Here is a 27,558-nt window from a genome sequence, read left to right on the forward strand (position 1 = left end):
CAGCCGTCCAAATTACTCAAATCAAGTCAATATCTTTCAAAGTTACTGTCATTTTAGTGCCAAATTCCCTCTTTTTGTTACCATCCTTCCACTGCAACTGAAAAGGAAAACACAGTCCATCGAGAGACAAAGAGGGAGATTTTTACTAAAAAGACTATAAATGTGGAAGATGCCTGAAGCCTCATATTTCTTCAGATAAACTTTTAAATACATTTTTGCACAGAAGGAGGCTTGTGGATTTTGTCCCCCATCACTTACATTTTAACAGCATTTGGAGGGGATCTTCTAATGGCCAGTATGAGAAGGTGGAATGATTACAACAACAAAAACCTGTTTCAATGATCATTTGGACACCTGACTGTTGTTTTAAGACAGACTTGAAAATTTGTGACCCTGTCCTTTAAAGTAAGTTATTTTTATACAATCTATTTGAACAGAAGTCTCTCTAGACAAACTATAATCATACAATATCTGTTAACACTGCACACTGCTGCAGCTCTTTGATTTCTCTGATGATTTCTTCATGAGTTCAAATCACCTCTTATTAGACAAAGTCTGACATAGCAAGTGGTTTTGTTGCTGGGTAATTAGCACATTACTTTGACCTTGGATGATTATCAAATTAACCCCTTAGAGTACATCACCCTATTGGCATCCATCGACAGTAACTCACCGCTGGGCTGCCACAGTCACACTCCTCTCCTGGCTCCACAAAGCCGTTACCACATACTGGGGGGTCCAACAGCTGAGGGTAAAAAAAGGCAAAATTAACATTCAAACTACAGAGGAGATATGTGTGTTTATCTATCTGTGTGTGTGTGTGTATGTGTGTGTTTTGCATACTTTCAAAGGCTTATTGAACAGACAGGCTCCTCCACCACTGTTCAGGAAGTTATGGTACTCCTCCACGTTGCAGTTGGAGAACCTCTTGGGCAGGTAGAAGCTGTTCAACACAACCGCAGCATATTATGTAGCCGTTACCGTGGCTACAGTACAGACAGCATCCTCAGACAACACTGGGTGAGAGGGGGTTTGCTCCCGAAACACATTATAGGACAAAACATTTAGCAACTGGTGTGAAAGAAAAAATAATTTAAGCCACACCAATTGACTTTTTCATATGCTCGTACAGAATTACACACTCATTTATACCTGAAATTGTTACAGTCAGTAGTAAAAACAAGTAAATGGCAGGTTTGTCATATATTATGAAGTTTGCATTTCTTACCAAAGACCTCATACCATAAATATGTGAAGTTTTGTCACAGGGTTACTATACTCACAGTTCAGAGGAGATCCTTAGTATAACACGTGGGTCGATATACAGTATAGCTAAGATTGTGAAATGTGTACAAAGATACAGGATGTAAATGGATTCCAAGATGCATTTATGAATATAGTGTTCCTGGAAATGAACCTGATTATTGTGGATGATTCTCATTTGAACAGTTATTGCATTATCATTTGGTATTGTTTCCCTGAAATGATCACATTTATTTTTAACAAGTTTTCATTGATGCTCAGAGCAGAAATCAAGCTCTTTATCTTCTGCTGCACTATCAGGATTATCCTGCTAGAGTGGCTCTGATAGTGTGGCTCATCAGTAGACAATGCAATAACAGACAGACGGACTCACTGAGAGCTCAGCCAGAGGGAGTCAGAGGATGTGAGAGGTTGTCGCTATTTGATATGTCATGTGACTAAATGAAGCCACCTATGGAGATGATGGTAGTATAAGGAATGAGTCTTAAATGATGGATGAAGTACACTACAATATTTCAAAAAGATTTCCTGTACTTATCTAGTTTGCATTTAAAACCCAGTTTTTAAAATTTGTGCCAAGGCTGCATCTTGTCAAAATCTTGTAGTGTTCATCCCCCTTTAAACAGTAATAAGGGGTGGAACAAAGATAAAATGTGCTTAAATGATTCATTGGTCACCAGAAGAACAATAGTTTTAATAGTGTGACTAACATTATTATTCAGCTGTGAAAAAGTACAAGAGAGGGGTCAAAATATGTATTCCAAAAGATTAAAACACAAATACTACTGTATTTATTTACCTGTTGTAAGATAAGATTCATTATCTATGTATTTATAAAGTATATGAGGGGCCTCATGAATCCAGAAATTATTCACTCATTCATTCACAGTCAGCTATCACCACCTAGTGGTACTTAGCGGACATTGCAGTGTCTACAAAATCACAATTATTCACTTGTTTCTGCAACAATGCTGAACTGTGCGGGATGTTTCATGTCTTTGTGTCTTTGTTACATTTCACATGATTCAAATTCATTAGATTAGATTTGTTTCACCCTTTAAAATACATATTTTGTTGGTTTGTTCATGGCAACATCCATCCTTTCATAAGAGGAAAACAGAAAGGAAAGAAAAGTAACAATTGCAAAATCCTAACTCGACCTTAACGCATGTTAATTGTGCATCTCTTTTCTGTAAGAACTGTGCCATCTGTTAAGTTCATGTTAGGTATAGTTAGGATTTAAGATGTCCATAAGAAGCAACCGCACACCATGCACACACATGTACTGTGTAGAAATACGCGCATGTACACAAACAGCAGATCCTCACACATACACACACAGACTAACACGCACAGTAGATAAATCCTGTGAAAATAATGCGAGAAGTTTAGTCAGGTTAGGTTGATCAGACATGCAGGTGCTGGGGGGATAAAAAAGAAACTTCCGTCAATGGTAATGACTGAGGTCGCTCATTGAATACAAGTGTCTGAAATACCATTGACTTGATTTTTAGAGAGAACAGATCGGGCCGGGTCCATTAACAGAAGACAGGGTCATAAGACTGCAGCGTCACCTGTCCTCTGTCATGTGACCTCGTGACATTATAGCGGGTTTATTGTGGTAACCCAATAGAGCAGGATCTGGACGTGTTGGGACTGGAGTGTTAGGGGAGTGTGCAGCAGTTACAAGGAAATGAGGTAGACAAATATTGGCCTAAAATGAGAATGACATTGCAGACTGTATCAATCGGTTAAACATGAACAAAAAGAAGTGATGAAAAGTCCCGACTTTCAAAGGGCAGGAGTGAGAAGGAGCCTATTGTCAATAATCAAATCAATAAAGGTTTAAGTTGATCAGCCGGTGACTTCGGCCAGAAAGTAAACAATATACATAAAGTATGTGTGAAATCGTACAAAATGATGATGAAAAATACAGCCAGTGTGTAACAAAGGGACATCAAACTGTATTTGTTCATATCATTTGCGTAAAAAGAGAAGCTGGGGCCACAGCGGCTGTAGTGCTGTCGGATGAAATGGGAAAGGTTGTGATGACTGACAACCCTTCTTCCAAGGCAGCCAGCTGGTTCAAAACCGCACAGGCAACGTTCTAGCCAAGCTTCTGCTCACCTGCTGTCCCATTCGGGATAGAGGGGAAACGCAAGAAGTATTTAAGAAGAGGGGTACACACACAAACACACATCACAGAGCCTCTCACACGACACTCACAGTCACATCTGCACGCTCGCAGTGACACACTGCCAAGCAAGCTTCCACGGTATATATAATACACTGCAGACATGTAAACAGACATATTCTAAGACAAACACGGTCATGACTATGAGTACTGTATGAATCTGACAACACAAAACATACACAGACTGATTTATCACGTCATATCTAATCTTAGCAGATTACATAACACAGTGCTGCTGAAAGAATCTGGTCTGACTCCTAGTGGTGAATTATCAAACTACAATAACACATCATTGGATGGGAATTGTAAATATTGTCACAATATTTACACTAATAAATGTATATAATCTAGTGCAACGAACATTTAGTTTATTCAGTTTATAGAGATTATATGTCCTTCAAAATATGCTCTGGTTAAATTTATTAGTTTGATTATGTGCAACAATTTAAAACATAAATAACCACTTGAGGGATTATGAGGATTATTATGGGATTATTCATAGTTCAAGATGTTGTGGTTATAATTTGCTGGGAAAACTGTTGTGTCACCTGCATCTGTTAGTGATGATTGTTGTGGCTTTAAGGAGGAAATGTAAATCAAATGTAACTTACCCAACATCATCCATGATACAGCCGGACCAAAGATCGTCACATTTACACTCGCCTGGAAAAAAAAACAACACATTGAAATGTTTCCGTCACACAGAAAGGAGGCTTGTGTTAGAAAAGTGATAAATAAAGAATTCATTAAGTTTTAACTGTGTACCATTGAGGATCCTCTTCTTGTCAGAGAAGATGCCGATGTTCTGTCCAAGAGACTGAGCCAGAGTTATGGCCATCTCATCTGTTTTCCCGTACTGATGGAGAGACAGACAGACAGACAGCAAGGAGGTAAACAGAAGGAGACAGAGTAAACAGAATATTGGATTAGTCTGGAGAGAAAAGAAATGATGGCATTTCACCTGAAAGTACAAACACCCAGAAAGACACTAAATGGCAACAAAACCAAAGCTACAGTTTTTAAGAAAAATGAATCTATAGTATAGAAGTAGGATTAGAAAATGAAAATATGCCTCATACAGTGTGGTAGGTGCATCTGAGCAGTGGTGCTTCATGTACTGTAGGTTTGAAATTACTGAGAGATAAAGATTAAAGGACCACATAGATGTAATTAGAGCTAAAGCTACTAATTGATTAATCAATTAGTCGTTGCAGATAATTAGTCGGCAACTATTTATATATTCAATTAATTGATCTTTTTACTTTTTTCTAGCAAAAATGCCAAAATTCATTGTTTGCAGCATCTTAACTGTTGAGATTTGCTGCTTTTCTTTGTCGTATGTGATCATAAACTGTATATGTTTGATTTTAGACTGTTGGTCGGACAAATAAAGCAATTTGAAGACATCACCTTAGGCATTAGGAAGTATGACAAACGATTAATACAAAAAATAATTGAAAGTTTGATCAATGCTGAAAATAATCGTTAGTTACATCCACAGATGTAATTCATGTGTGAAGGACAATGTTTGGTGAGTGTTAAGTTTTGAAGTTTTGTAAAATCTGTAATCATCCATTGGTGGTTCAAGTCTTACCTCATTGACTCCCCCTCCTTTAGTGAGGGAGCAAACTCCTCCCATATAGGAAGCTCCTCCCCAGCTGCTATGAAAACGATTCCCTCTGATAAAAAGAGAAAACGATGTGTTTAATAAAAGCTGTTGAGCACCAGGTACGCATGAAAATCACTTTTTTAAATATGCAGACTCACGAGAAGAGGTGAACAGAATCGCATCTCTCCTTGATGAAGTCTTTCCGATATTTCATGAACTCCTTTAGGGTCACCATGGGGTCGTCGTCGATGTTGAACTTGTTGTCGGCTGACCAGGTTTCCATGGCGACCAGCACAATGCGAGTATTAAGCTGCTCCTTGAAAATCTGGGAGAATCAAAGTAAGTTATCTTTTAAAACTTCAAGTTCAAAGTCTTTGTGTGACTGAAAGTGCCAAAATGCCAGATGACACTGACCGATATTAAAACTGACTGGCATGTTTTATATTCATCAACATCTCCAGCTGTTTATTATGACAGCAGCAGTCAAGCAGTCAGTGTGGTAAGAATGATCAGTATAATCCTGCCGTCAGACAGTAGCACATTACAGGCGGCTAGACAGAGTCAACAAGGGTAACAGTCTGAAGGACACAGTGGGAGCATCCTGGATAGCAAATAATAATGTTTGCTCTTATAAAATGTAAATCTATCAGGGCTCCGGACCAGACAAACACTGGCAAAGAGAGGAAGAGAAAAGCCTCTTTGTTTAAGCTGAATACCAACAGACTCAAGACAAAGCTGACAGAGCAGACAGGGAGAGTCAGTACAGTATGTGCACGGCTCAATCCCAGTTTGATTTGCTTCTCCCTCCTAACTGGAAGTGCAGGTGTCAGATAATAGAGGAAACATCATATTCATTTTCAGTCAGGGACTAATAGTTTGACAAAACGCCTTAAGTCATTACAAGACAAAATTCCGTCCGTGAGATGCTGTTGAAAACCAACAGAAATGCTAGTAAGTGGGCCTTAATACATTTTTTTTTTGCATACATCTGATTTGTCTTATAACCATATATGCACACATCAATCAATCAAAAGGGACTGTACCATCCACTTTACAGTACAGGCTGGTGGTTAAGTGGATGTCATCCCACAGGACTCTCCTGACAGAGACTTGGCTCTCTTTGGATGCTCAGAGGACTCTTTAACTCTCCCTCATACAAACAAATATCTCTGCTGATGGGCATTGTACGAGCTTCTGTTATCCACATGAAGAAAGTGTGTTTTTATCTTATTTGTGATGGGTTGCAAGTAACAATCACATGTAGATGATATGTACTGTTATGATGCTTTGTGTCCTTGATACATGGTTAAGATGAACTACTTTCAGTTACTGTTATCTCTCTCCTCTGGTGTGTGTGTGAGCGCATGTATGTGTATGTTTAGGTTGGGTTTCGGGTATTGATTTTTGTGTGGCTTATATGTCGATATGAAAAATCTGTCAATAAAAATAATATTTTAAAAAGTGCACAATACACAGTAACCTAACAGCTGAATGAGTATATATCAGTATATATGAGTATATATCAGTATCAGTATCAATGCTCATGGCACTGATATAATATATGTTATACTTTTGTCTATATAACTTATATACTGTAACTTATAGGTAATTTATGTAATATTTACCACACAAGTTGCCACTGCGTATGTGGCTTCAGTGCCGAGGCAGCACGACACACTCTGGGAAAAAAAGGCAACTCTACTCGTACATGGAAATCAATGAGTGCTTCCTAAAGAGACTCTGCTTCATATGATCGCTTTCAAGGGCATGACAGAAAGCATGACCTTTCTCTAGCTTCAACCAGCCTATCAGCTTACAGACATGACCCTGTAGCAGGTCAGATTTCGGTAACACAGCGCACAGATGTGGCCACAAATAATCAAACATTGAAATATCTGCCTCAGTGCTGTTAGGATGCCACTGCTGCTTCAGTCCTCCGAAACCTGAAAACTCATGACTGGCTGGTTAATGGCTGCTGGTGGCAGATTATGAGCCAGCAGAGGTTTTAAATGGAGAGAGTGAGGTTGGTTAAATGAGAAATCAGTGCAGTGTGCGCTCAGCTGCAATACCTGGGAGTGCTTGTGGCAAGCTTTCCAAGAAGAGGATCAATACAATTCTTACCATGTCAGCCATATTGACCACTGACTTAGCATAGTTATTCGTGTGCCCAACGGAAAGCCGATGCTTCTTGTACTGGAGAGAGAGAGACAGAGACACACAAGGGATGGAGAGGAAATGAATAAAAATGTAATCCATTATCTGGAACAAATTAATTTTAAGCTAGCTAAATGTATAAAAGGACTGAATGCCTGCACCTTAGATTTATTCCAAATATCATCTTTATTGTGTATAAAAAGTGGATCTTAGTCAGGCGTTTGGATCAAAACCGTCTGTGTTATGCACAATAACGGCAGTATCTGGAATGCCTCAAGAGTGCATGTATAGTGTTGACTCTCGGCTTGCACTAAGCTCTCAGCAATTTAAAGGATAAGTCTGGTGATATTATATAGTTTTCTTTTTTTAATCAACAAATCCTGTGAAAAGACCCAAACCAGCAATGGACTGATCCTACAAGCAAGTCTGTGCAGGATATAGCTTATCCCTCTGTGACATAAACCTCGTCTGTTGTACAAAAACTATTAAAAAAACAAAAACACATGAATGAGCCACACCACTGGACTAAGAGACAAGTTCTTTGATTACAAAAATCATGGACTCTGTAGTTTATTTTGAGTCTGTCCTGTACTACACACCGTCCTGCTGCCATAAGTAACTCAGCAGTGTACCAAATCCACTGCTGAAAATAGATCCAACACATGCTCTATTTACTCCAGTTTGACTAGCGTTTACTAAAAACTATAATGCCTTGCTGTTTTCAGAAATTGTTTAGACTTTTAAAAAAAGGAAAGTTTATATTTGTGATGTATTTTTGCAAATTTATATCTTAAGTCGGAACAAACATGCTTGTAAAATATTGAGAGACGGACCAAGTCGTTGTTGGTTTTGGTACTTCATGGGATTTGTTGACAATAGGGAAAATATTTAATAATGCCAGCCTTATCCTTTCAATATACTGTATATGTTTGTAATATAAAATCATCAAGTACAGTGAATCCTATCATAATGATGGAATACAGGAGATCTTTTTGGGAAAATGTGCAGCTGTAGCCATACATTTAAGTTAGGATTGAAAGATTTGAGGACAGAAGGCTGGTATTTGAAGGCGCAGGCAACATAAACATAAACACATTTCTAGCTTCAGAATAATGTTAATATAAGACAGGTATGATTTTATAGTGTACAGTCTATCATAACTGTACATCTAATTAAAAGCTTACCATCAAATGGTCATTGATCACCATCAACTCAATGTATTTGGTCTCATCTTCTACACTTCGTGACACATGTGGAGCCTGAGAAAAACACAGCAGTTTGCCAGTTCAATCACATAAACAGTTTTCCTAAACCAAGACTTTTCAACATCAACAGGAATTTCAAAACAACACACAGAGTAAGCACAAGGATCAACTCATGTCTCATAAGACACCAAGAAAAGAAACGACAAATCAATAAGGATGAACTTTGCAAAGCTGAACGAGATTTGACTGTTCTCCAAATTCCAAATAAAGATGAGAGCAGCTCTCAGGGCTGAGAGACCGACAGCTGCAGACATCTGACTGTGTCTGAGAAAAGATGATGCTGGAAGCAGCCTCTACTCATAACATAAATATTTCATGAAAAAGAAGGAGAGGAGAGGAAGAGGAGAGAAAAAAGGTGGAGAGCTGTTGTGTGGGAGGAGAGTGAGGAAACAGTGCTCTGTCTTTAGCTTTGTGAATTAACATAATACATATGGGTGGGAAACAGCATAATCAGGTTTAGACAAACAGCATCCAGAACATAATTATCTTGCACTCACACAAACACTCATATGCATTATACAAGTGAAGTCAACAATGAGTGCATCAGCATTCCTCTGCTAACAATGATGATTTTGCAACAAATATACCTGCAGAGGGGTCATACCTGTCTCTTTTTTCTTCTGTGAACAACTTTCGACCCAGGAAATGGAGGGCTGGGAAAAGGCGGCTCTGGAAGATCACCTAGGAATTTAATGCTATCAGTATTCAACCACAGTGTCAACCCAGAACAGTCAGACACATTTTTCTATGAGTATCACGAACACATGTATGACTTTCACTTCCTCTATTAATAATTCTACTCATGTCTTTAGCCATAATCTTACCATTGAGGAGATCATGAAGTCCCTCTTGCCCTCCAGATTTGTAAATCATGTGAATGTTCACATCTCCCTGAAAGACAAAAAAAAAGAGAAGGAAACAGTGTCATTACATAACTTAGAAATTGAATTAAATGAACCAGTGCAGCCAACACAGCTAAATGTCTGATATGAGGACCTTTTCTTTACTTTCTCTATGTTGAACATAAAGGCACATCGCCCTTGCAACATCTTAGAACGAAGGTAAATGAGTTCAAGCTCCCACGGAGAACGGTACGGACTGACAATTTTATTAATATTTCACACACATACACACCCTTCAAAGCCGTATTTATATCTGTCAAACTCACTGCAATGAAGCTGACAAAGAGCACCTGAAAGAATCATTAGGTGAGTCACTGGACAGAAGCACATAATGTCAAAAGAAAAGTACATGCCTGCACTAAAATTGCTCACATGGTTGCTATGAAAGAAAGCAAGAGGGTTAAAGAGGGTTTGGACAGAATATTAGTTGACCCCAGTAGCCTAATAAAACACTTTGCTGCTTATAAATCTGCATGCTGTGTGACAACAGCCAACCAACAACTTAATATGTTATTGCAATTGAAGTGTGTTTTAGGGGTCTATTTTAAGTTCTCCTCCACTCAAAAATGTGTTTTGCTTTTGTTTCTTCAGTTGGATGTTTGAGCTTCACTGTGCAGAATGATGTAAGTGCAGAGTTTGACACTAGAAGGCTGTTTTCACATTCAACTAGTTTTTGAAGCCAATCCTGGTCCAATATTCAACTCACACAAGCGTGATGTGGAAACTTGAAGCCTCCAGTGCACATACACTAAGAATAGACTTTACAGTAAAGCACCCGACATCTTGTGTCCAGCAGAAAAACTTCTGAGATTAAATATATTTACATATTCATAGATTCTGGATTTTTTTTTTTTTTTTTAATGATGGAGGAGTAGATGCCATGTTAAGGCTTTTAACATAGTTATTATACTTTTTTTCTGGAAAAACCATACCAGACACACATTATTGTTTCAAGCAGATTATTTTTTATGAGTCTTAATACATGTCTAGAGGAGGAACTTTAATATTTTCATCTAATTTGGGAGAATTTGATATTTTTATTACTTTTTGCTTGCTTTTTTTTCTGCTTTTGATTCTCTCATTGTCTAATTGTATCATCTCTGTAACTTAAATGCGCTGTATCTGTCACTGTGAATAGGGAATTATTTTAGGAAACATACTATTTGTGAACACGACACACCTGTGAGGCAGCGCTGAGGGCACAAACAGCCTGTAGCACCACATCCTGCTTACTCTTCAGTCTGCTGTACTTCATCGACTCGGCTTTTGGTTTCTGTCGAGCTCAAATGTGTAAAAGAGCACCAGGCTGTAATGCCACCACCTCCGCTATAAACACAACAGGACTGCTGGAAATATAAGGTACTGTCGTCTATATTTTTGTAGCTCAGTTGCCGTGTTTGGGTTTCACATCTAGGAAACAACAGGTTGCAGTCATGCTAACGTATTAGCCGTCAGCTAACAGTTAGCTGGCTAACGGAAACGACATAAAAAAGCGTTTAATTCAGGTTAGTTAGTCCATTCCTACCACACATTTCCTTCTCATTTTTCATATGGAAGCATTCACTTTAAGCTATAAATTATGTAATATTTACATATGTTTAGAGTTAGCCTACTGTAGCTAGTAAAACTATACGGATAATGCTAACTGTTAGCTCAGCTGTTTGATGTGTTGAAAGTAATAACTGGTTAAAAACCTGTTATTACATAGTAAAGGTGTGTTTTCATGCCCACGAAATTGGATGTGAATGTACAGTGTGTGTGGTGTTAGTATAGTTGTAGAATCACCTATTATAAGTTTAATTAGGATGATGCAGTCATCAATAACTTCTGATGGATTAGTCACTTTTTATGATATCTGATAACTGGGCAAAAGGGGGGAAAAAATCAAGTTGTAGTTGGTATTTATGGGTTGATAACGACGAATTTAGTCAAACTCAAGACTACAATTAAATATAATAAGACAATTTAAAGTATAAAATGAAATTTACGACAATAGAAGAAGATAAAAACGTGGAAACAAACAAATTAAACTGTCAAACACAAACTTAGAGCTAGTATTTAATAAGAGGCGTTTATTAAAAAAGGTTGTGACTATTGGTTTTAAAGATGTTAACAAGTGTGCAGAGCTTCTGGTTCAAAACCTTTACTTTTGAACCAGGATATATAATGTTACAGCTTTTCTTAGGCTGCACTTTGGTTTGTATAGGACCTTCAACTCATTAATAGAGCTGGGAGCCAGCCCATGAAGATCAAGTTTGCATGCAGGGCCTTGGTCAGTCACTGTCACTTGCTGTCACATATAAAAGCCTGAGCATCTAATTCAATTGCTTATTGTTTTGCTGTTCAGTCTATGTAATGCACTGCAGTATAGACACTCTTGCCAAGCAACCTCAACCACCGAGTCATCCCCACTGTGTTTGCTAATGAAATGAGAGCATTGTTTCTCAGGGACAGCAGATATTGGGTCAACTAGACTGTGGTGAATAGAAATACAGTTGGGGGGGGTTGCCCAAAGCTAGGTCAGTCCGTGGCATAGTTAGCTTACTTCAATAGTACAGTAATATGCAGAAGTTTGGGCACACCTTCAAAAATAACATATTTCAGTGATTTTTTTTTTTAGTTGAAAAGATGTAAACACTGCCTCTCTAGGATATTTACACACTATTTTCAGCAAACATTAATGCATAGTTACTTTTTATGTCATAAATTGAACAGAAATAAAAACATAAAAACACTCTTTGGGCACCCTACATAGTCAGTACTTAGTAACACCCCCTCTGGCAGATATCACAGCTTGCAAACACTTTTTGTTGTCAGCTAAAAGTCTTTCAATTCTTGTATTTGGGATTTTCTCCCATTCTTTCTCACAAAAGGCTTCTACTTTGTAATATTCTTGGGCCGTCTTGCATGCGCAGCTCTTTTAAAATCTTCCCACAGATTTTTAATTATGTTTAAGTCGGGACCGTTCCAAAACCTTCAGCTTGCATCTCTTTAGGTGGATTGGTGGATTTAGAGGTATGTTTAGGAACACTATTCTGTTGTAGAAGCCATCCTCTCTCTTTTGAGCTTCAGCTTTTTTACAGACAGTGTGATGTTTGCTTTCAGACTTTACTGGTATTTAGTGGAATCGATTCTTCCCTCCACCCGTGCAGTGTTTCCTGAGCCTCTGGCTGCAACACAACCCCAAAGCATGATAGATCCACAGTGTTCTTTTCATGAAATGCTGCTCCTTTTATTCCCCCGAAATGCTGATTGTGGCCAAAGACTTCTATTTTAACCTAATCAGTACACAGCACTTATTTCCAAAACTCATCAGGCCTCTGTAGATGTTCTGTTGCATACTTCTGATGTTGGATTTTCTGATGAGGAAGCATGTAAGGTTTTCTTCCACTAACTCTTCCATGAAGGTCTTTGTGCAAACATAGCTGTACAGTGGAACGGTGCACCACTACTCCTGAGTCTGCTAAATCTTCCTGCAGGTTATTTTGCAGTCAAATGGGGGTTTTGATTTGCCTTTCTAACCAGCATACAAGCAGCATCTTGACCTCCACAGTTCCCCTAAACTGCAGTCTCTTAATTACATTTCACACTGTGGAAACTACAAGCTGACAACACTTTATCTTCTTGTTGCCTTCCCTGCATTATGGACATCAATAACTTACATTTTCAGAGTCTTACACAGCTGCTTAGAGGAACCCCTGGTTGCCAAGTGTTCGCACAAGGTTTGAAGAATTTGCAAAGCTTTGAAATTGGCACCAACTAACATTTCCTAATGGCAATTGTTGACATGCCTCAAGCCTAACGAGCTGATTACGGTCTGAGACCTTGTAAAAGGAGTCTGGGCTCTTAAGGTGCCCAAACTTTTGCACACCACAGTGATGTTTGTTTGTTTTTTAAATTTTGAGCAGTTTATGACGTAGAAAGTAACTATGCATTAATGTTTGCTGAAAATATTGTGTTTTTATGTTCCATGTCCTATCGAGACTGTGTTTACATCTTTTCAATTAAAAAATACCCAAAATAAGTTATTTGTCAAGGGTGCCCAAATGTTTGCATTCAACTGTAATTGGGCCTTTTGGAGTAACTTGTATGACCTTTTTCCCAAGATCAGGAGTTCTGTATACAATAAAATTATGCTATTATGGATTCATTGCGTTCCACTGCACTAACCAGCCACTTTTTTGTCTGGCTTCCTCTCTTCATCTGTTCAAACAAGGAACTTTCCCAGTGGCCTCAGTTCCTGTCAGCACCAACTACCATGACGTGCCGGGACATCCACGCCACCAATGCTTTTTCCTTCATCATTGCCTTTGTGTCTGTGGGAGGGATTGCTGTGGCAGCGTTTATCCCACAGTGGCGTGTAACGAGACTGGTCACCTTCAATCGCAATGCTAAGAATGTCAGCGTGTATGATGGGCTGTGGGCTAAATGTGTGAAACAGGATGGCTACTCAGGATGTTACTACTATGATTCAGAGGTATTACAAAGAAATGTTTCTGTCCCTCAGCTCAGAAATCATTTGTAAATGTTCTTTTATGTCCTTAAGTGTCCCTAACAGAAATCATCTCTTCTCACGTTTCCAGTGGTACTCTAAGGTGGACCAACTGGACCTGCGGCTCCTGCAGTTCTGCCTGCCTGCAGGCATGCTGTTCGGCTCTCTAGCCTTGCTGCTGTGCATGGCTGGGATGTGTAAAACCTGCTGCTGTTCAGACAAACCCGAACCGGATATTAAAACCATCCGATTCCTGGTGAACAGTGCAGGCTGTCACCTGGTGGCCGGGATGTTCTTGTTCCTGGGCGGAGCTATCGCCATCGCACCCTCAGTGTGGTTCCTTTTCCGTACCAAGGAGATGAACATCAAATATGACAACATTTTCTCTGACGGCTTTGCTGTGTATGTATCCATAGGCTGCTCTGGTGGACTGATGCTGGCCTCCCTGCTGATGTTCATGTGGTACTGTATGTGTAAGAAGTTGCCTTCACCCTTCTGGTTGCCCCTGCCTTCCATGTCGACCTCTCTGTCCGCTCAGCCTCTCACTGCCAACGGATATCCCCCATCCCCAGTTTATGGTCCTCAGCCCTTCCCGCCACAGACCTATGCTCCCACAGTGATCGATTCCCAGCCTTACATAGCCGCTCAGGCCTACGCACAAAGTGTGGCCGCCCCTGCACCACCACAGGTGTACATGTCTCAGATTTCTGCTCCAGATGGGTACGGGTCAGAGGTGGGAGGGACCCAGGCTTACAGCTACGCTCCCTCACAGAGCTATGCTCCTTCTCAGGGCTACGCATCCAGCTACGCCGGCCACCGCTACTCATCCCGCTCACGGATGTCTGCCATAGAGATCGACATTCCCGTGCTGACACAGGGACAGTAAGAGAAGGGAGGCTGATAACGTCAGCATACTGAAGGCTTCTGTTTATGTACCTCAATGACTTTCGCCACTGATAAAACTAATAGAGTATGATAGATGAACATTAATAAGAGCCATTTACAGCCTGAGTGATAGCTTCAAGAATCCAGTTAGTCAGCCCAGGTCTGTAAATTGCTGATTATGGAAGATGAGAGCCTGTCAAAAGAACCTGGAGGTGCTATATGAAGGATGAGGATTTTCCTTACAACAAATATCACTACAGCGCTGGTGCAAACAACACTATATTTAGCTTAGTATTGTAGAGCATTTTAAACATTTACTTTCATTTACAGCCAGAAATACTGAAAGACACCTCGACCAACCGGCCTGTTTCACAGTTTCACCAGCTGAGTGTGAAAGTGTTAGCTGAGCGCTAACGCTAATTGGCTGCTCCTTGCCTGCTAGGAAACAGTAACTAGTATTTGGTATGTGGCTGAATGTAAATTCATGCCGTACTTTAAATTAAATGAAGCGGTTACACTGGCTGCCAAAATAACAGCAAGTTATGAAAATTATGTTTTTCTGTTACTTTTGTATGTTGTATGAATCACAAATGATTTGTCACTTTTCTGTGCACAGCTAACTTTATGGATCTGTTCTGTCATGACTACTAAAATATTGTTTTTTGACTGGATAACTACTAAAAGACCCACTCGTTTGTATACTTCCGTGTCTGTTATGTAACAGGATTTGTTAATGTGACAGTGCCCTGTGAAGAGCAGCTGTTATAGTTTATAATGCACTAATTATGTGAATACTGTGCCAGTTTACATTGCCATTAACTGTTTTTGTTTATCGTATTTTTTTTAATGTATGGCCTCTAACATGATACTTAATCACTTAATTGTGACAAGCTTCCACATCGGTGTTTATGGCACAAAAGATGACACTAAGAAATTTGTTAGCTTTGTTAAATTGAATGTACAGACGCAGATTTTATTGTTGTGTAGAACTACATTTTTATTATGAAGCGCAGCAGAAAAGACAGGATTAAGAACGCTGTTCACATCTGCTCAACTTGTCTTTTGAATGATCAGCTGATAAATAAAAAGCAGTTGGTATTAAACTTTTGCCAACCTAGCTAGAAGTGTAATTTTGTGGTGGTAGTACTTGTTATTAAGCCAAAATTAACTTATAGTTTAATTTTTGCCTTTTCTATATTTTGCATAATGAGCACTGATCAACATTTCTTCAAAGTCTAATATGTTCGTCATTTTCATCTACAATGTTGAGGTCAATGAAAGAAACATGTTTTTCTACACTGTCATCTTATTTGTTTGTATTAAATATAAACTACAATATATATGTGCTTGTTCTTGTTTGTGTGCTGGTCCAAAGACAACAAAACCAATTTACTAAGTGCTACAAAGTTCTTAATATGCATAATGGAAACAAAAATAGACACACAATCAATCTTGTCCGTCCAAGCTCACACACCTACATAAAGTTAAGAGCTGAAACTGAGCAACATTTCAGCCAGACTGAATTACAAACTGAGAAAGAGAGTCAGCTCTTATCTGCTCCAGTGATGGTTTTAACTGGTTATGTCTCCACATTTCCAATTTAATTGATAAATTGTTTGAGAAATCAATGACCTGCGAGGTTCCGGCTTCCCAGAAATGTATCATCATAAAATCATTCCCTCTCTTATCCCTCTTCCAACGTTTGATTCATTGAGAGATGTTTCCATAATGGCAGCTTAATGCCGGCAGCTTTGTCCTTACTTGATATTAAATCATATACTTGTAAAATCAATTTCTGTGTAGGTTTTTGATATGAGATACATTAGTTCTGCTGCAAGCCTTGACGAGATGCCCAAGTAGCAAAGCTGCAGACCTCTTCAGAATCTGTAATGTGTTAAGTGGACTTGTAAGAGTTTGAAGTAATATATCCTCCCACGTTAGATAGTTATTGCATTGAGAAAGTCTCTGGCACATCAAACACCCATCATATCTCCATCTCAAGTACACGCAGTCATCTGAAATCAAATTTTCACACTAAAGACTAAGCTTCTGAACTTAATGTGCAGATCCAACACAAAAGTGAGGATGTAATATATGAGGGCTGCAGCTAACGATTATGTGAATCAGTTAATTGTTAAATTATACAGTATTATATATATATATATGTCACCCAGAGCCCAAGGTGATGTCTTCAATTGCTTGTTTTGTCCAACCAATGGTTCAAAACTCAAATATATTCAATTTAAAATAATATAAAACACAGAAAAGAAGCAAATCCCCGCATTTGAGGAGCCGGAAGCAGCGAAAGTTTGGCATTTTTGCTTGATAAATGAATTAAATAATAAATCAATAATCAAAATTGTTTGAGATTACATTTCTGCTGATTGACTAAACAATTTATCGACTATCGTTTATACACTGTAATATATAATGCAATAATAAAATCGCTTTGCCTTTGTTTGGCCTGTGAGCAAGACGTTTTTAGCCTTCATGGTTGAATTGTGCTGCAACACTCGACTCACGGTCATAACTCCATTGACAAGCCAGACCAACTGCAGCAGTCATAACTGGAGCCAACTCTTTTGATGTGATGCTTTAATGTCATCTGAGAGGTCAGTGGCTGATGAATAATAAGACCTTAATTAAAGAAGTATATAACATGACTGCTTTTGTATTATTTGTAGCACACACACACACACACACATACAGCACAGTCCCTCATTATCAGAGCAGTTACCGCTGAATTAACTGTTGTAATATTGTGTTGTCTTGACCAGTGTCGTCTTTGTTCCCCAGATCATCGCTCTCAGCCAATCATCTCTTTACAAACACACTTAAAACATACACACACAGCATAGAGGCTCGGCAGGGTGTATGTAGTGGTGGAGATTAAGGGTCTAAACACAGATGGCTTTCATATGTTGTGCTACAAAGAGACGAAGGCGGAGCCTGTGTTGCCAAGGGAGATGGTACCTCAGACACAGACTGCTGGCTCATGAATACAAAGCAAGGAGGGGTAACATGCTTTTCATTCTCTCTCTCTCTCTCTGCATGTGTGAATGAACTGGTCCAGGTTTAGTAACACGAAGTTGGCTTGAGGCCACAGGGAGACCCCCCTTTCTTATTCCACCAGCTCCATCCCACAGTGTGCTCCACGCCCAGCTTGTGCTTGTATAAAAAAAAATTCTCTTGGCACCTCATGCGAACACCCCCACTCCACAACCTGCCACGACCCCCATCAACACACATCCCCCCTTCTCTCTGTTTTTAAACTCCCCAAGCCCTCTTCCTCAGATATCCTCCCAGCATCTCCTCGTCACCCCTGCAAGTCAGATCCCTACACAGGGTCTACAGCCTGCAGTAATAAAAATGCAGACCAGTTATGGACATAACAAGCTGGGACACGTGGGAATGTTTTACATATACATGCAGAGATACAAACAGTCTAGACATATTACAATTTAAATAATTTAAAACAGAGAAAAGCTGCAAATCCTCACATTTGAGAAGCTAGAATCAGAAAATGCCATATTTTTGTCTCTAGGGATTGCAATGTCGGTCATTTGGTCAGTTCACCACTTGGATGGATGGATTGCCATAAAATTTTGAACAGATATTCATGGTTCTCAGAGGATGAATCCTAATGACCTTCTTGTAGCGCCACCATGAGATTAAAGATCTCCTCCAGATGTGTATTATGACATAAAATACTCTTACGCTTAGAGCAATAATGTTTATCTGATATGGTTTTTCTACAAAAAAGTATAATTACCATGTTAAAATCCTAAAAATTACATCTACTCCTTCTTCCTTATTAAAAATTCTGGAGTCTATTAATATGTAAATATATTTCATCTCAGACGTTTCACTGCTGGACACAAGACATCTCCTACTTCACTGTGAAGTTAATTCTCAGTGTTTGTGCACTGGAGGCTTCAGGTTTTCATGTCACACTTGTCTAAGTTGAATATTGGACCAGGATTGCCTCCAAACTAGATGTGATGTCACAAATCATGCTTGTAGGTCCACCCCTTAAAATCAGAATTTTGATTTCTCTGAGCACAGAGAAACTTTCCACTTTCAGCAGATGAAAGTGAAAACAGCCTTCTAGTGTCAAACTCTACACATACATCATTCTGCACAGTGAAGCTCAAACATCCAACTGAAGGAGCAAGAAGAAAAACATATTTGTGAGAGGAGAGGGACTTGAACCTTTGTGGTTTTGAGTGAAATATCTCAACAACTATTGGAAAACATCACTTTGTCCACTATACTTACAAAACTAATGGCATTCCCATCAACCTCAGCTATACTTTAGTGCTAATCAGCAAATGTTAGCATGCACATGCTAAACTAAAATGGTGAACATGGTCAACATTACATCTGATAAACTTTACATTATCATTATGAGCATGTTAGTATGCTAATGCTAGAATGTAGCTCAAAGTACATCCTCAGAACTGCTAGCATGGCTGTAGACACTTAAGTCTTGTTGCTTGATAAAGGACTTACAATTAATTGATTACTAATATTAGAAACACATTTTCTGTCAATTCTATATATACTGGTCATATAACAATGCAAAATGTAATAAAAAATACTGCTCTGTCTGTTTTTTAGCCTTCATATTTCAAATGTGCTGCAACACTGAAATCATGGTCATTGTACCATCAACAAAACAGAGCGCTCTGCTTTGTCTCTGTCCTCACAGAAAGCAAACAGAAGTAGCTGCTGGCAAGTAGCTATTAGCCACAGGGACCCTGAGGTGCAGGTGGGGTTGGAGAGTTGTCCAAAAAAAACCAAGAGGGCTTAACATATGGTGTTTTCTGCATATGCAAGCCAGCATCTCACACATCCTCCCTCAAAGTGCACACGGTCACGCACTCAGAATCTTACACACTGAAGAAGTGCAAGATTTATCGGCCATGTAGCACTCCGGGAACATCACGTTCTTAGCTGGTGAATTTTAATTTGGTGCTGCGTATTGCTCACTACTGTGATTTACTTGTACATAAGCCTGTTTACATAACACGAGAAGACACTTCAGATCAATTTAGCTGCGTAAGGTGACAAGAGGAGCTTGTTCAGGACTCACTTTGCTAATGTCCTGCATAACTTTTCTGCCTTGGCGGAAGAAGGGCAGATGGATTTACCATATGGCCGACAGGAGCCATGCTGGCTCTCTATCTCGACACGCCCCCCTCCTGCCATGATTTTTTTTTTTCTTTTTTTATCACTTTAAACTAGATCATAACAGCCAGCGTTAGTGGTGCATCACAGGACACACGGCCTCTGCATTCAATGCTGTTGCTAATTGATAGAAAGTGATATGTTGCTGTTAGTATAACAGAACATGATTGAGCAACAACCTTTTAAAATAAGAGCCCTCTAGAATTAAGTGAAAACTCACTATTTTCTGTGTGTGTGTCTGTGTATTAGCTGTTACACAGTGCATGAGAGCATTCAGGTTTATGCAGCAGACATCTGTTTGTCTGACAAAAATCTGAGGATGCCTTTGCAAGACAATGCAGACTGTTAAAGAGAGAAAGAGATACACCGAGAGGAACCCAGCGATACAGAGAAGGACAGACAGTCACGGTGGACCATCGCCCGCAGGGAGCAGACATCCAGAGCTCAGTGCTGACAGACTGACAGCCATCGCTGGGCTCGAGGGCAGCACTGTCCCTGGCATTGTCATACAGACAAAATTTCCCCACCTAACAAGCCAACAAAGCCATCACTGCTAACAAGCCACATGCCAAATGTTCGCCAAAACCGCTTCCATGCTTGGACTAAATTACAGAGAATTATGGTTTAATATTTACCTCCAGTAAGAAGTTAGATCTTTATGTGTGTGCCCAGTTGAAATCTGACATCTAATAAATTGATTGTCTTTACTTTACAATAAGTGTTAGAGCCTCACAGAGCCGCTAGTATTACTGGAGACTCTTGTTTAAACATAGATGATACACAAAGACTGAGTTGACTATTCACATATGAAAGTTCGCTATATTTTTTAAAAATTGAGCCTGATAAAGAGCTAAAATTTGGCTTATAGCATAAAAAGTTAGTTTTCTATTTACAATAGAAACAATTTATTTCAAATTTTGTACATTAACATCTGTTTAAATGATATACAGTGTGTAAATGTGTATTTATATAATCTCTATAATCTCTCTCAGCTTTGTATATGTGTTACCAAATAGATGCCATTGCTGCACTTTTCATGTTTACACAGTGATGTTTTGTAATCCCGTGTATGACGGGTCAAAAGTTTGGCATGACACATGAATAAAAACTAAACCATCTATACTAATAGATCTCATAGAGATAATCTCCTCAGATTTTTACATCTATTTTACATCACTGTGTCTGCGTGAATGAGAGCGAGTGACCAAGAAAAAGTGACCAAGAGACTGTATCTCTGAAGAGGAGTGCTGCAGCAATGTTCTCAGTTCTGTCTCTCTCTCTCTCTCTTCGCTTGAATAATTCAGTCTGTCCAGAAAACATTGGAGAGGAATGACGGAGGCAGAGGAGAGACGAAGAGGCCAGAAAAGGAGGCAGCAGAGAAAGAACTGTGACAGATGTGAAATAAAGCCAGTGGGGTGAGGCATTGTTTTTGTTCTTTCTTTCTCTGTCTGTCAGAATAGTCTGTTGCATTCGAATATCTGCTCCTTTATCACTATTGCATGACTGTGATATAGAAGCTATCATTACAAAACTAATTAGTTATTCTCATTTTGCAGTTTCTCTCCAGAAGATACAATGACAAACAAACTAATTGCACTTCTTTCACCAGCAATGTTGCGGTTTTTCTTTTTTGCTCTATAGCTGAGCGTCACCTCCCTCTACCTGCTTCATTCTCACCCTTTTTTTCAGTTAACATTCTTCTTCTCAGCCTTTCATTTGCACTTTTAATCTGTCCTTTCTCTATTTTCTCCTTTGCCCGCTCCTTCAGCACCACTGGCACTAAAACTGTCATATGGGAATAAATCTTAAGTAGCTCTGTGTGCCAGGCCGTCCTACCAACACCCAGGAGTGCACAAACACATTTCCACACAAGTACGCACACATTAACACACACATATGGAGACATACACGAACCCCTGACCTCTCTTATCTTGTCTCCTTTCGTCCTTTTCTGATTAACGCTAGACACACACTTCTCCTGGACGTTTTAATTAGAGCAGAAAGGAAGTCACACACACAGTATCTCTCACTCTCATGCTCAAGTCGTCTTCGGACAATCTCAGATCCGTCCTATCGTTTCGACCATAACGCCTGTAATTGTTATTATCTAATTGGCCGTAGGCTTTCTCCGCTGTCTGCAGGCTTTGTAACCCAGCAAAGCTCTCTGTGCCTGAGGCCGCACTCATAGATTCATTAGGAAGAGTGGCGACGATCTGTAGTGGTGTGTGATCTGTAACTGATGCTGGCTTTGTCTCTTGGTCCTCTCACGACAATAACTGACCCCTTGTGTGAATCCTGTAACACCAGGAAAACTGTTCTCACTCACTACCTGCTGCGCACACAATCTGACCACCGCTGACAATCCGATGTGACTGAGAGGCAGCTGGATGTGGAAAGACGGAGGAACAAATTGATAACCCCTCTCCCTGAGAAGAACCATCTCCAGCTTCTAGAGTGTGTAGATCTGCAGAGTACTTACATTGCTGCTGCCCTCTCCTCCAGGTTCAATCATGTAGGTGTGATTGCCGTCGAAAAACATTCCACTGAAAGCAAAAGAGGCGGGGAGAGGAGAGGAGAAGGAGAAAGCACATATTAACACCAGTTGCTGTTGTTTTATTCATCACTAAATGGAATAATGCATCTGAATTCCACTCCTCCTCAGCTATCAGCGTGATTGATTAACCATTTGCAGTACTTGCCCAGAGGGGTTATTGTATTATTGGAGCATTTCTCAGAATAATAACTGTAATGTACTCTGACGAGGTGCAGTTTTGGACAGGATACTCTACTGTCCTTGCTCCTGTATTTGGCATATGTAGGGCTTAGGAGGGGTGGAGGATAATGTGAAACAAAAGGTCATCCAATCATCTCAGGGAATCCACCCACACAGCATAACTTAAAGGTCACCTAAGGATGTTATCTCTGGAACAATAACAGAGTAAGGACTACTTGACCACTGTAGGCTCGCTGAGTTGCAATGACTCAGACTTCTTTAAAAAGAGTGCATTATGCAGAAATGGCCATCCTCTTTAACAATTATCGAAAAATGTAATGACCTCAAACAAAAACTCTAAATGCATTCATCACATAAAAGTATGAGAGAAAGAGGCCACGACACACAAACACATGCACAAGCTCTAAACAAGCAATCATTTTAAAAAGACGGAGATCAATTTCTCATTAAGCAGCTGGATGAAGGTCTTCTTGTCTTTGCCCGCCTGTGTATGCACATGTGCACATGAGCGGACAGGACATCATCTGTTAATTAACTTTATCTGAAGCTTTTAGGAGATTGGTTAGGTCAAACTGTGAAGTCGGGAGGCTAAACACTGCATGTACCCGCAATCTGTCTTTCTCTTCCAACTCTTTTTTTTCTGCCTCTTTCTTCAACATACAGAATTCACCTTCAGGACACGCTCTCTGTCCTGGTCCAACATTGCACTTACAGCAGATTACACACACATAGAGAGAGACAGTGTCTATTATTATATCAGTATGGAGCAGAATATTATATTTAACACTTACTGCAGTAAAGTAGCTGTATTTTTTAAACAATTTTAACTGTTAAAATTGAGAATCTGATTGATTTTATAGATTTTGTGACAACACAAACCAAACACTGGTCATTCTACAATGAGACAACAAGGGAAGAGTCCCAGTAGTTCCATTGTTTAAACCTATTTTCTGAGTTAATTGTTCTGAGTTTTTGTTTTTTCTGTGCTCTTCTCACTGGCTTGAAGCATGGATGTATTAAGGGAGATGGATTTGGCTGCTCAGCCCTGCTGGCAATTTTTTCCAATTGCCACTCGTGGTAAAAAGCATTTGCCCCATAAACTACCACTATAACAGAGACATCTATACAACTGCTGACAGGAGACCTCGAACTTCAAATAAGGTAAATTATTACTCTTTGTATTACGAATATTCAAACCATGAAGGTTTAATATTTTAAAATAAACTTTCCCGGAGCTTAGAAAAGCGATTTTAAAGTGTGTGACATCATCCCAATGTAGGGACCGAGCAGGGGCCACGCGGGCGGGGCCAGCAGGAAAAACACTACCGCGCATATTCAGTGGGCTGAAAATACAGGAGCAAACCCAGAAGCTAGAAAACGTTTGTGTCAGGCGGTATCCAGTTCCTATAATGCATTCATGGGGTGAAGTCAGTGTGACTCAGTTGGAAAAACGTGATGATACCGATAAAACCACACCCACACAGTCCTGATTTAGCAGATTAGCTGAGTTTTGTATGTTAAACTTTTTGTAAGGGTGTTTAAGGGTGTTTTACTGACTCTAACTTTGATTGTTGCTTATGTAGTCATTAATATTTAATGTTATAGAGAAATGCTTCAGATTTAACACATTTTAAGGAGTCTTAATGTAATTTTACACTAGTGGCAACATCTAAAGTGTCCCAGATTAAGCTTATTGCTGTACTGTCTAATTTTCAGCTCAACATTATATGCATTTCTGTTCAAGCTAATCATTTTTAATCAGTATGAGCATTTTCATTTCAGTCAAATGTGAAGAACCTGATGTTTCTAACAGGAACCTGAACCGTCTTCATCTCATATGATGGATGTAGCTGAGAGCACTATCCCTCTGTATGCAGTTAAAAGCCTATTGCGTTGCAGTGTAAAGTTTCTGTGTGTGAGAGAAAGTGTGTGTGTGTGTGTTTGTGTGTGTATAAGAGAGAGAGAACGAGAGTTAAGACAGACAGAGAGACACAGGAGAGAGCAGGATATATCTATTATGGTAAATACCTGACTCAGCATAACTGAAATACTCTCCCTTTAATGTCTAACCCTCAACAGCACTATACACTCCTTTAACTCCCTCCATCTCTCAGTTTCTCTATCCTACGTACACACACACACACACACACACACGCAAACACACACACACATTCACACACACATACACACACAGGGCATTCTGGGTGTGTCTCTGCCTCCTTTATAATGTCAGTTTGTGTATTTCTTTCCACATTAAGAAGATCAGCAATGAGAACCTCCAAACTTTGAGATTTCAATAACCAATACTATACACTATCATAGTAAGTAAGATTTCGGTTTAGTTATTATTATGTTCTATACATGAGGTGGTACTGCATGTGCAACACATTTACCTTGTTTGGATCTGATTAATTTATGCCCTACTTTTCATTATTTTGTGCGTGCTGTTACATAATTCACTGTGCTGACACATTTCCCAACATTGCCACAATCCCATGAAATATGCAAACGTTATTAAAAGCCTAACTTTAATTTAGCTCATTCAGCAAGTATCAATCTGATTCCACCCACTAACCATAGTTAGTTGAATTTACTTTGATGTACTGATTATTTGGTTTATTTAGCCTGACGTTATGCTGAATGAAGATATATCAAGCTGAAACAAGCTTTAAATAAAGCACAATGGACCAAGACTGATCAATAATGTATTCAGAAACAACTGAGGGGATAATTAGAGGAAATAGTGTACTGTCAACAATACACAGATGTGAAAGATGTTTTAGACTCTTTACATTTATAGCAACAGACTTCATAAAGTTTAGACCTCTTTATCATCACATGCACACACGTCATAACACAGAAAACCTTGAATGTGAAACCAAAAGAAAGTGTCTATTACTAACTTATTCACCTGTATCAATATGATTGTTTTCATTGAAAAACCTACTACACGACTCTCTGTTTTCATAGAGGAATCACTGTTCAATATGAAAATGTCCAGTCATGACAACAAAACATTAATTAACACGCAGTCCTTGAGATGCAGACTCACACAAGCATAATCACACCATGAATATAAGGATTAATGAATGAATAAAGCAGTCAGCAGTGCTTTATCATACAGTATATACTGTGTTAAAAAGTCTGAGGTTTGGCCAAGGCTGTTTTCCTTTCAGGAAATATGTGTAAGCAACTAGGAAAACGGTAATACATGTGAATGTTTTATATCTTATTATTCATAGGTGTCTTTTTATGCAAATGGTGCATTGTCTGCTCACAATAACATTTCATTACCACATAATGCATGTCTGCATCTTGCATCTCCTCTCTGCATATATGAACACACATATATACACACACAATCACACATATACAAACACATAACACACGTATACAGTGTACATGCATTCCTTCCAGCAGGCCTTGTTTCTGACCCGTCTCTCTGACAGAGCGCTGCTTTAGAGCACAAACTCTAAAAATAACAACGAGAGAGAAGAGAAGAGAAGAGAAGAGAAGAGAAGAGAAGAGAAGAGAAGAGAAGAGAAGAGAAGAGAAGAGAAGAGAAGAGAAGAGAAGAGAAGAGAAGAGAAGAGAAAGGAAGAGAAGAGAAGAGAAGAGAAGGTGTCTGAGCAGCAGCTGTCTGCGTGAATGATAACCTCTGTAACAAAAAATGCAGGGACAGAGACAGGTCGGCTAAAACTAATTACATTGTCCCATAATGGCTAAATGGGAGCAAGGCCCAGGACCTGGACACACAGGGACAGCAATGTTGACTGAAAAACAACGACACACCTGCACACAAACACAGAAATATTATTTGTACTTACTGCAATCCGTGACAGGTTGAGAGAGCCACAAAGGAGCGAGGGATGTCTCTGACCTTGCCCTGATAGTAGCAGTGCTCTCCGCCCTGTGAGCAAATACACAAACACACACACAGATTAAGATCATACACGTGGTTGCCTCCTAAAATGTCTCATACGCTCAAACAGAGAATGACATTTTCCACTTGATGCACATACCATCAGGAAATGAGTCAATCACACACATTTAAAGTGGTGCAGATATGTGCACGTACTGTATCTGTGTGTTTGCGTGGTCTTTTGCACTTTGAGCTTAACCCATTCACTTCCTACTTTCTATATGTTAACTGTGCCTTCACTCCTCTCCATCCCAGCTTCTCAGTGGTAGGAAGCCACAACTTTGGTCACTTTTTTTTCCCATCTCTGTCACTCCTCACCATCAACCATATATTCCCTCTCTTCACTCCCTATCTATACATATATATGGTGTGCTTCTCTTCCTCTCACTGCAACCGTAAACACACATTCATTTTCTATAGACGTGTATGATGTCTAAGTGTCTAAGTGCTCTGCAGGCCATCTCTTCCTCGTCCATTTCTTGCTGCCTAACAGCCATTAAGCAGGAAGCCGGTCTCCCTGAGGAAACACAGCTTTTATCGGAGGATCAATTTCTGCTCTACAGTCTGATGCTGTGCACAGCAACGCACCGCTACGTCCACTTCAATCTCCAGCTCTCTCTGCGGGTTCCTTCACAATCCATCCCCGCCTTATTGATTTGAGTGAGGGTGCACGTGCTTGTTGTTAAAAGTATGTGGACAGTTACCTGAACATTACACCCATATGTTGAACATCTCATTCCAAAGCTGTAGGGATTTGCTCCCATTACGCCACAAGAGCAATAGTGATGTTGGGTGATAAGGCCTTGACTCAAATGGGCTGTTTGAAGGCCAGTTTTACACTCTAAACTCAGGAAAGCATTTCTTTATTAGCCTTGTTTTGTACACAGGAGCATTGTCATGTTAAAACAGGAAAGAGCCCTCCCCAAGCTGTAGTATTAAGATTTCCCT

At 39.5% G+C, this 27,558-nt stretch overlaps 2 protein-coding genes across 4 annotated transcripts in view; one reads left to right on the forward strand and one right to left on the reverse strand.

Moving 5' to 3' along the window:
• Nucleotides 1-27,558, reverse strand: part of adam22 (ADAM metallopeptidase domain 22) — a 69,980-nt gene that overhangs the window by 15,805 nt on the left and 26,617 nt on the right. For all 3 annotated transcript variants that reach the window (XM_067601506.1, XM_067601507.1, XM_067601508.1), the window contains exons 5-16: nt 26,516-26,598; nt 22,434-22,497; nt 9,310-9,376; nt 9,090-9,166; nt 8,405-8,479; nt 7,188-7,259; nt 5,225-5,391; nt 5,052-5,136; nt 4,223-4,313; nt 4,069-4,120; nt 844-943; nt 674-745 (exon numbers count right to left, since the gene is read on the reverse strand). In XM_067601506.1, coding sequence (XP_067457607.1) covers nt 674-745; nt 844-943; nt 4,069-4,120; nt 4,223-4,313; nt 5,052-5,136; nt 5,225-5,391; nt 7,188-7,259; nt 8,405-8,479; nt 9,090-9,166; nt 9,310-9,376; nt 22,434-22,497; nt 26,516-26,598 — 1,005 coding nt within the window. The remainder of the gene's footprint in view (nt 1-673; nt 746-843; nt 944-4,068; nt 4,121-4,222; nt 4,314-5,051; nt 5,137-5,224; nt 5,392-7,187; nt 7,260-8,404; nt 8,480-9,089; nt 9,167-9,309; nt 9,377-22,433; nt 22,498-26,515; nt 26,599-27,558) is intronic.
• Nucleotides 10,579-16,104, forward strand: cldn12 (claudin 12). The gene is made up of 3 exons (XM_067601510.1): nt 10,579-10,746; nt 13,604-13,864; nt 13,971-16,104. Exons 2-3 carry the CDS (start codon nt 13,646-13,648, stop codon nt 14,763-14,765), a joined length of 1,014 nt encoding a protein of 337 aa, XP_067457611.1. The 5' UTR covers nt 10,579-10,746; nt 13,604-13,645; the 3' UTR covers nt 14,766-16,104.

Source organism: Thunnus thynnus, chromosome 10, assembly GCF_963924715.1.
Source record: "Thunnus thynnus chromosome 10, fThuThy2.1, whole genome shotgun sequence".
Taxonomy (NCBI): domain Eukaryota; kingdom Metazoa; phylum Chordata; class Actinopteri; order Scombriformes; family Scombridae; genus Thunnus; species Thunnus thynnus.

Bases quoted from the DNA above. Each gene is read 5' to 3' on its own strand.
- cldn12 (XM_067601510.1), top strand. From the start codon at position 13,646: ATGACGTGCCGGGACATCCACGCCACCAATGCTTTTTCCTTCATCATT. The intron at 13,865-13,970 runs GTATTACAAAGA...TCACGTTTCCAG, and splicing joins GTTACTACTATGATTCAGAG to TGGTACTCTAAGGTGGACCA.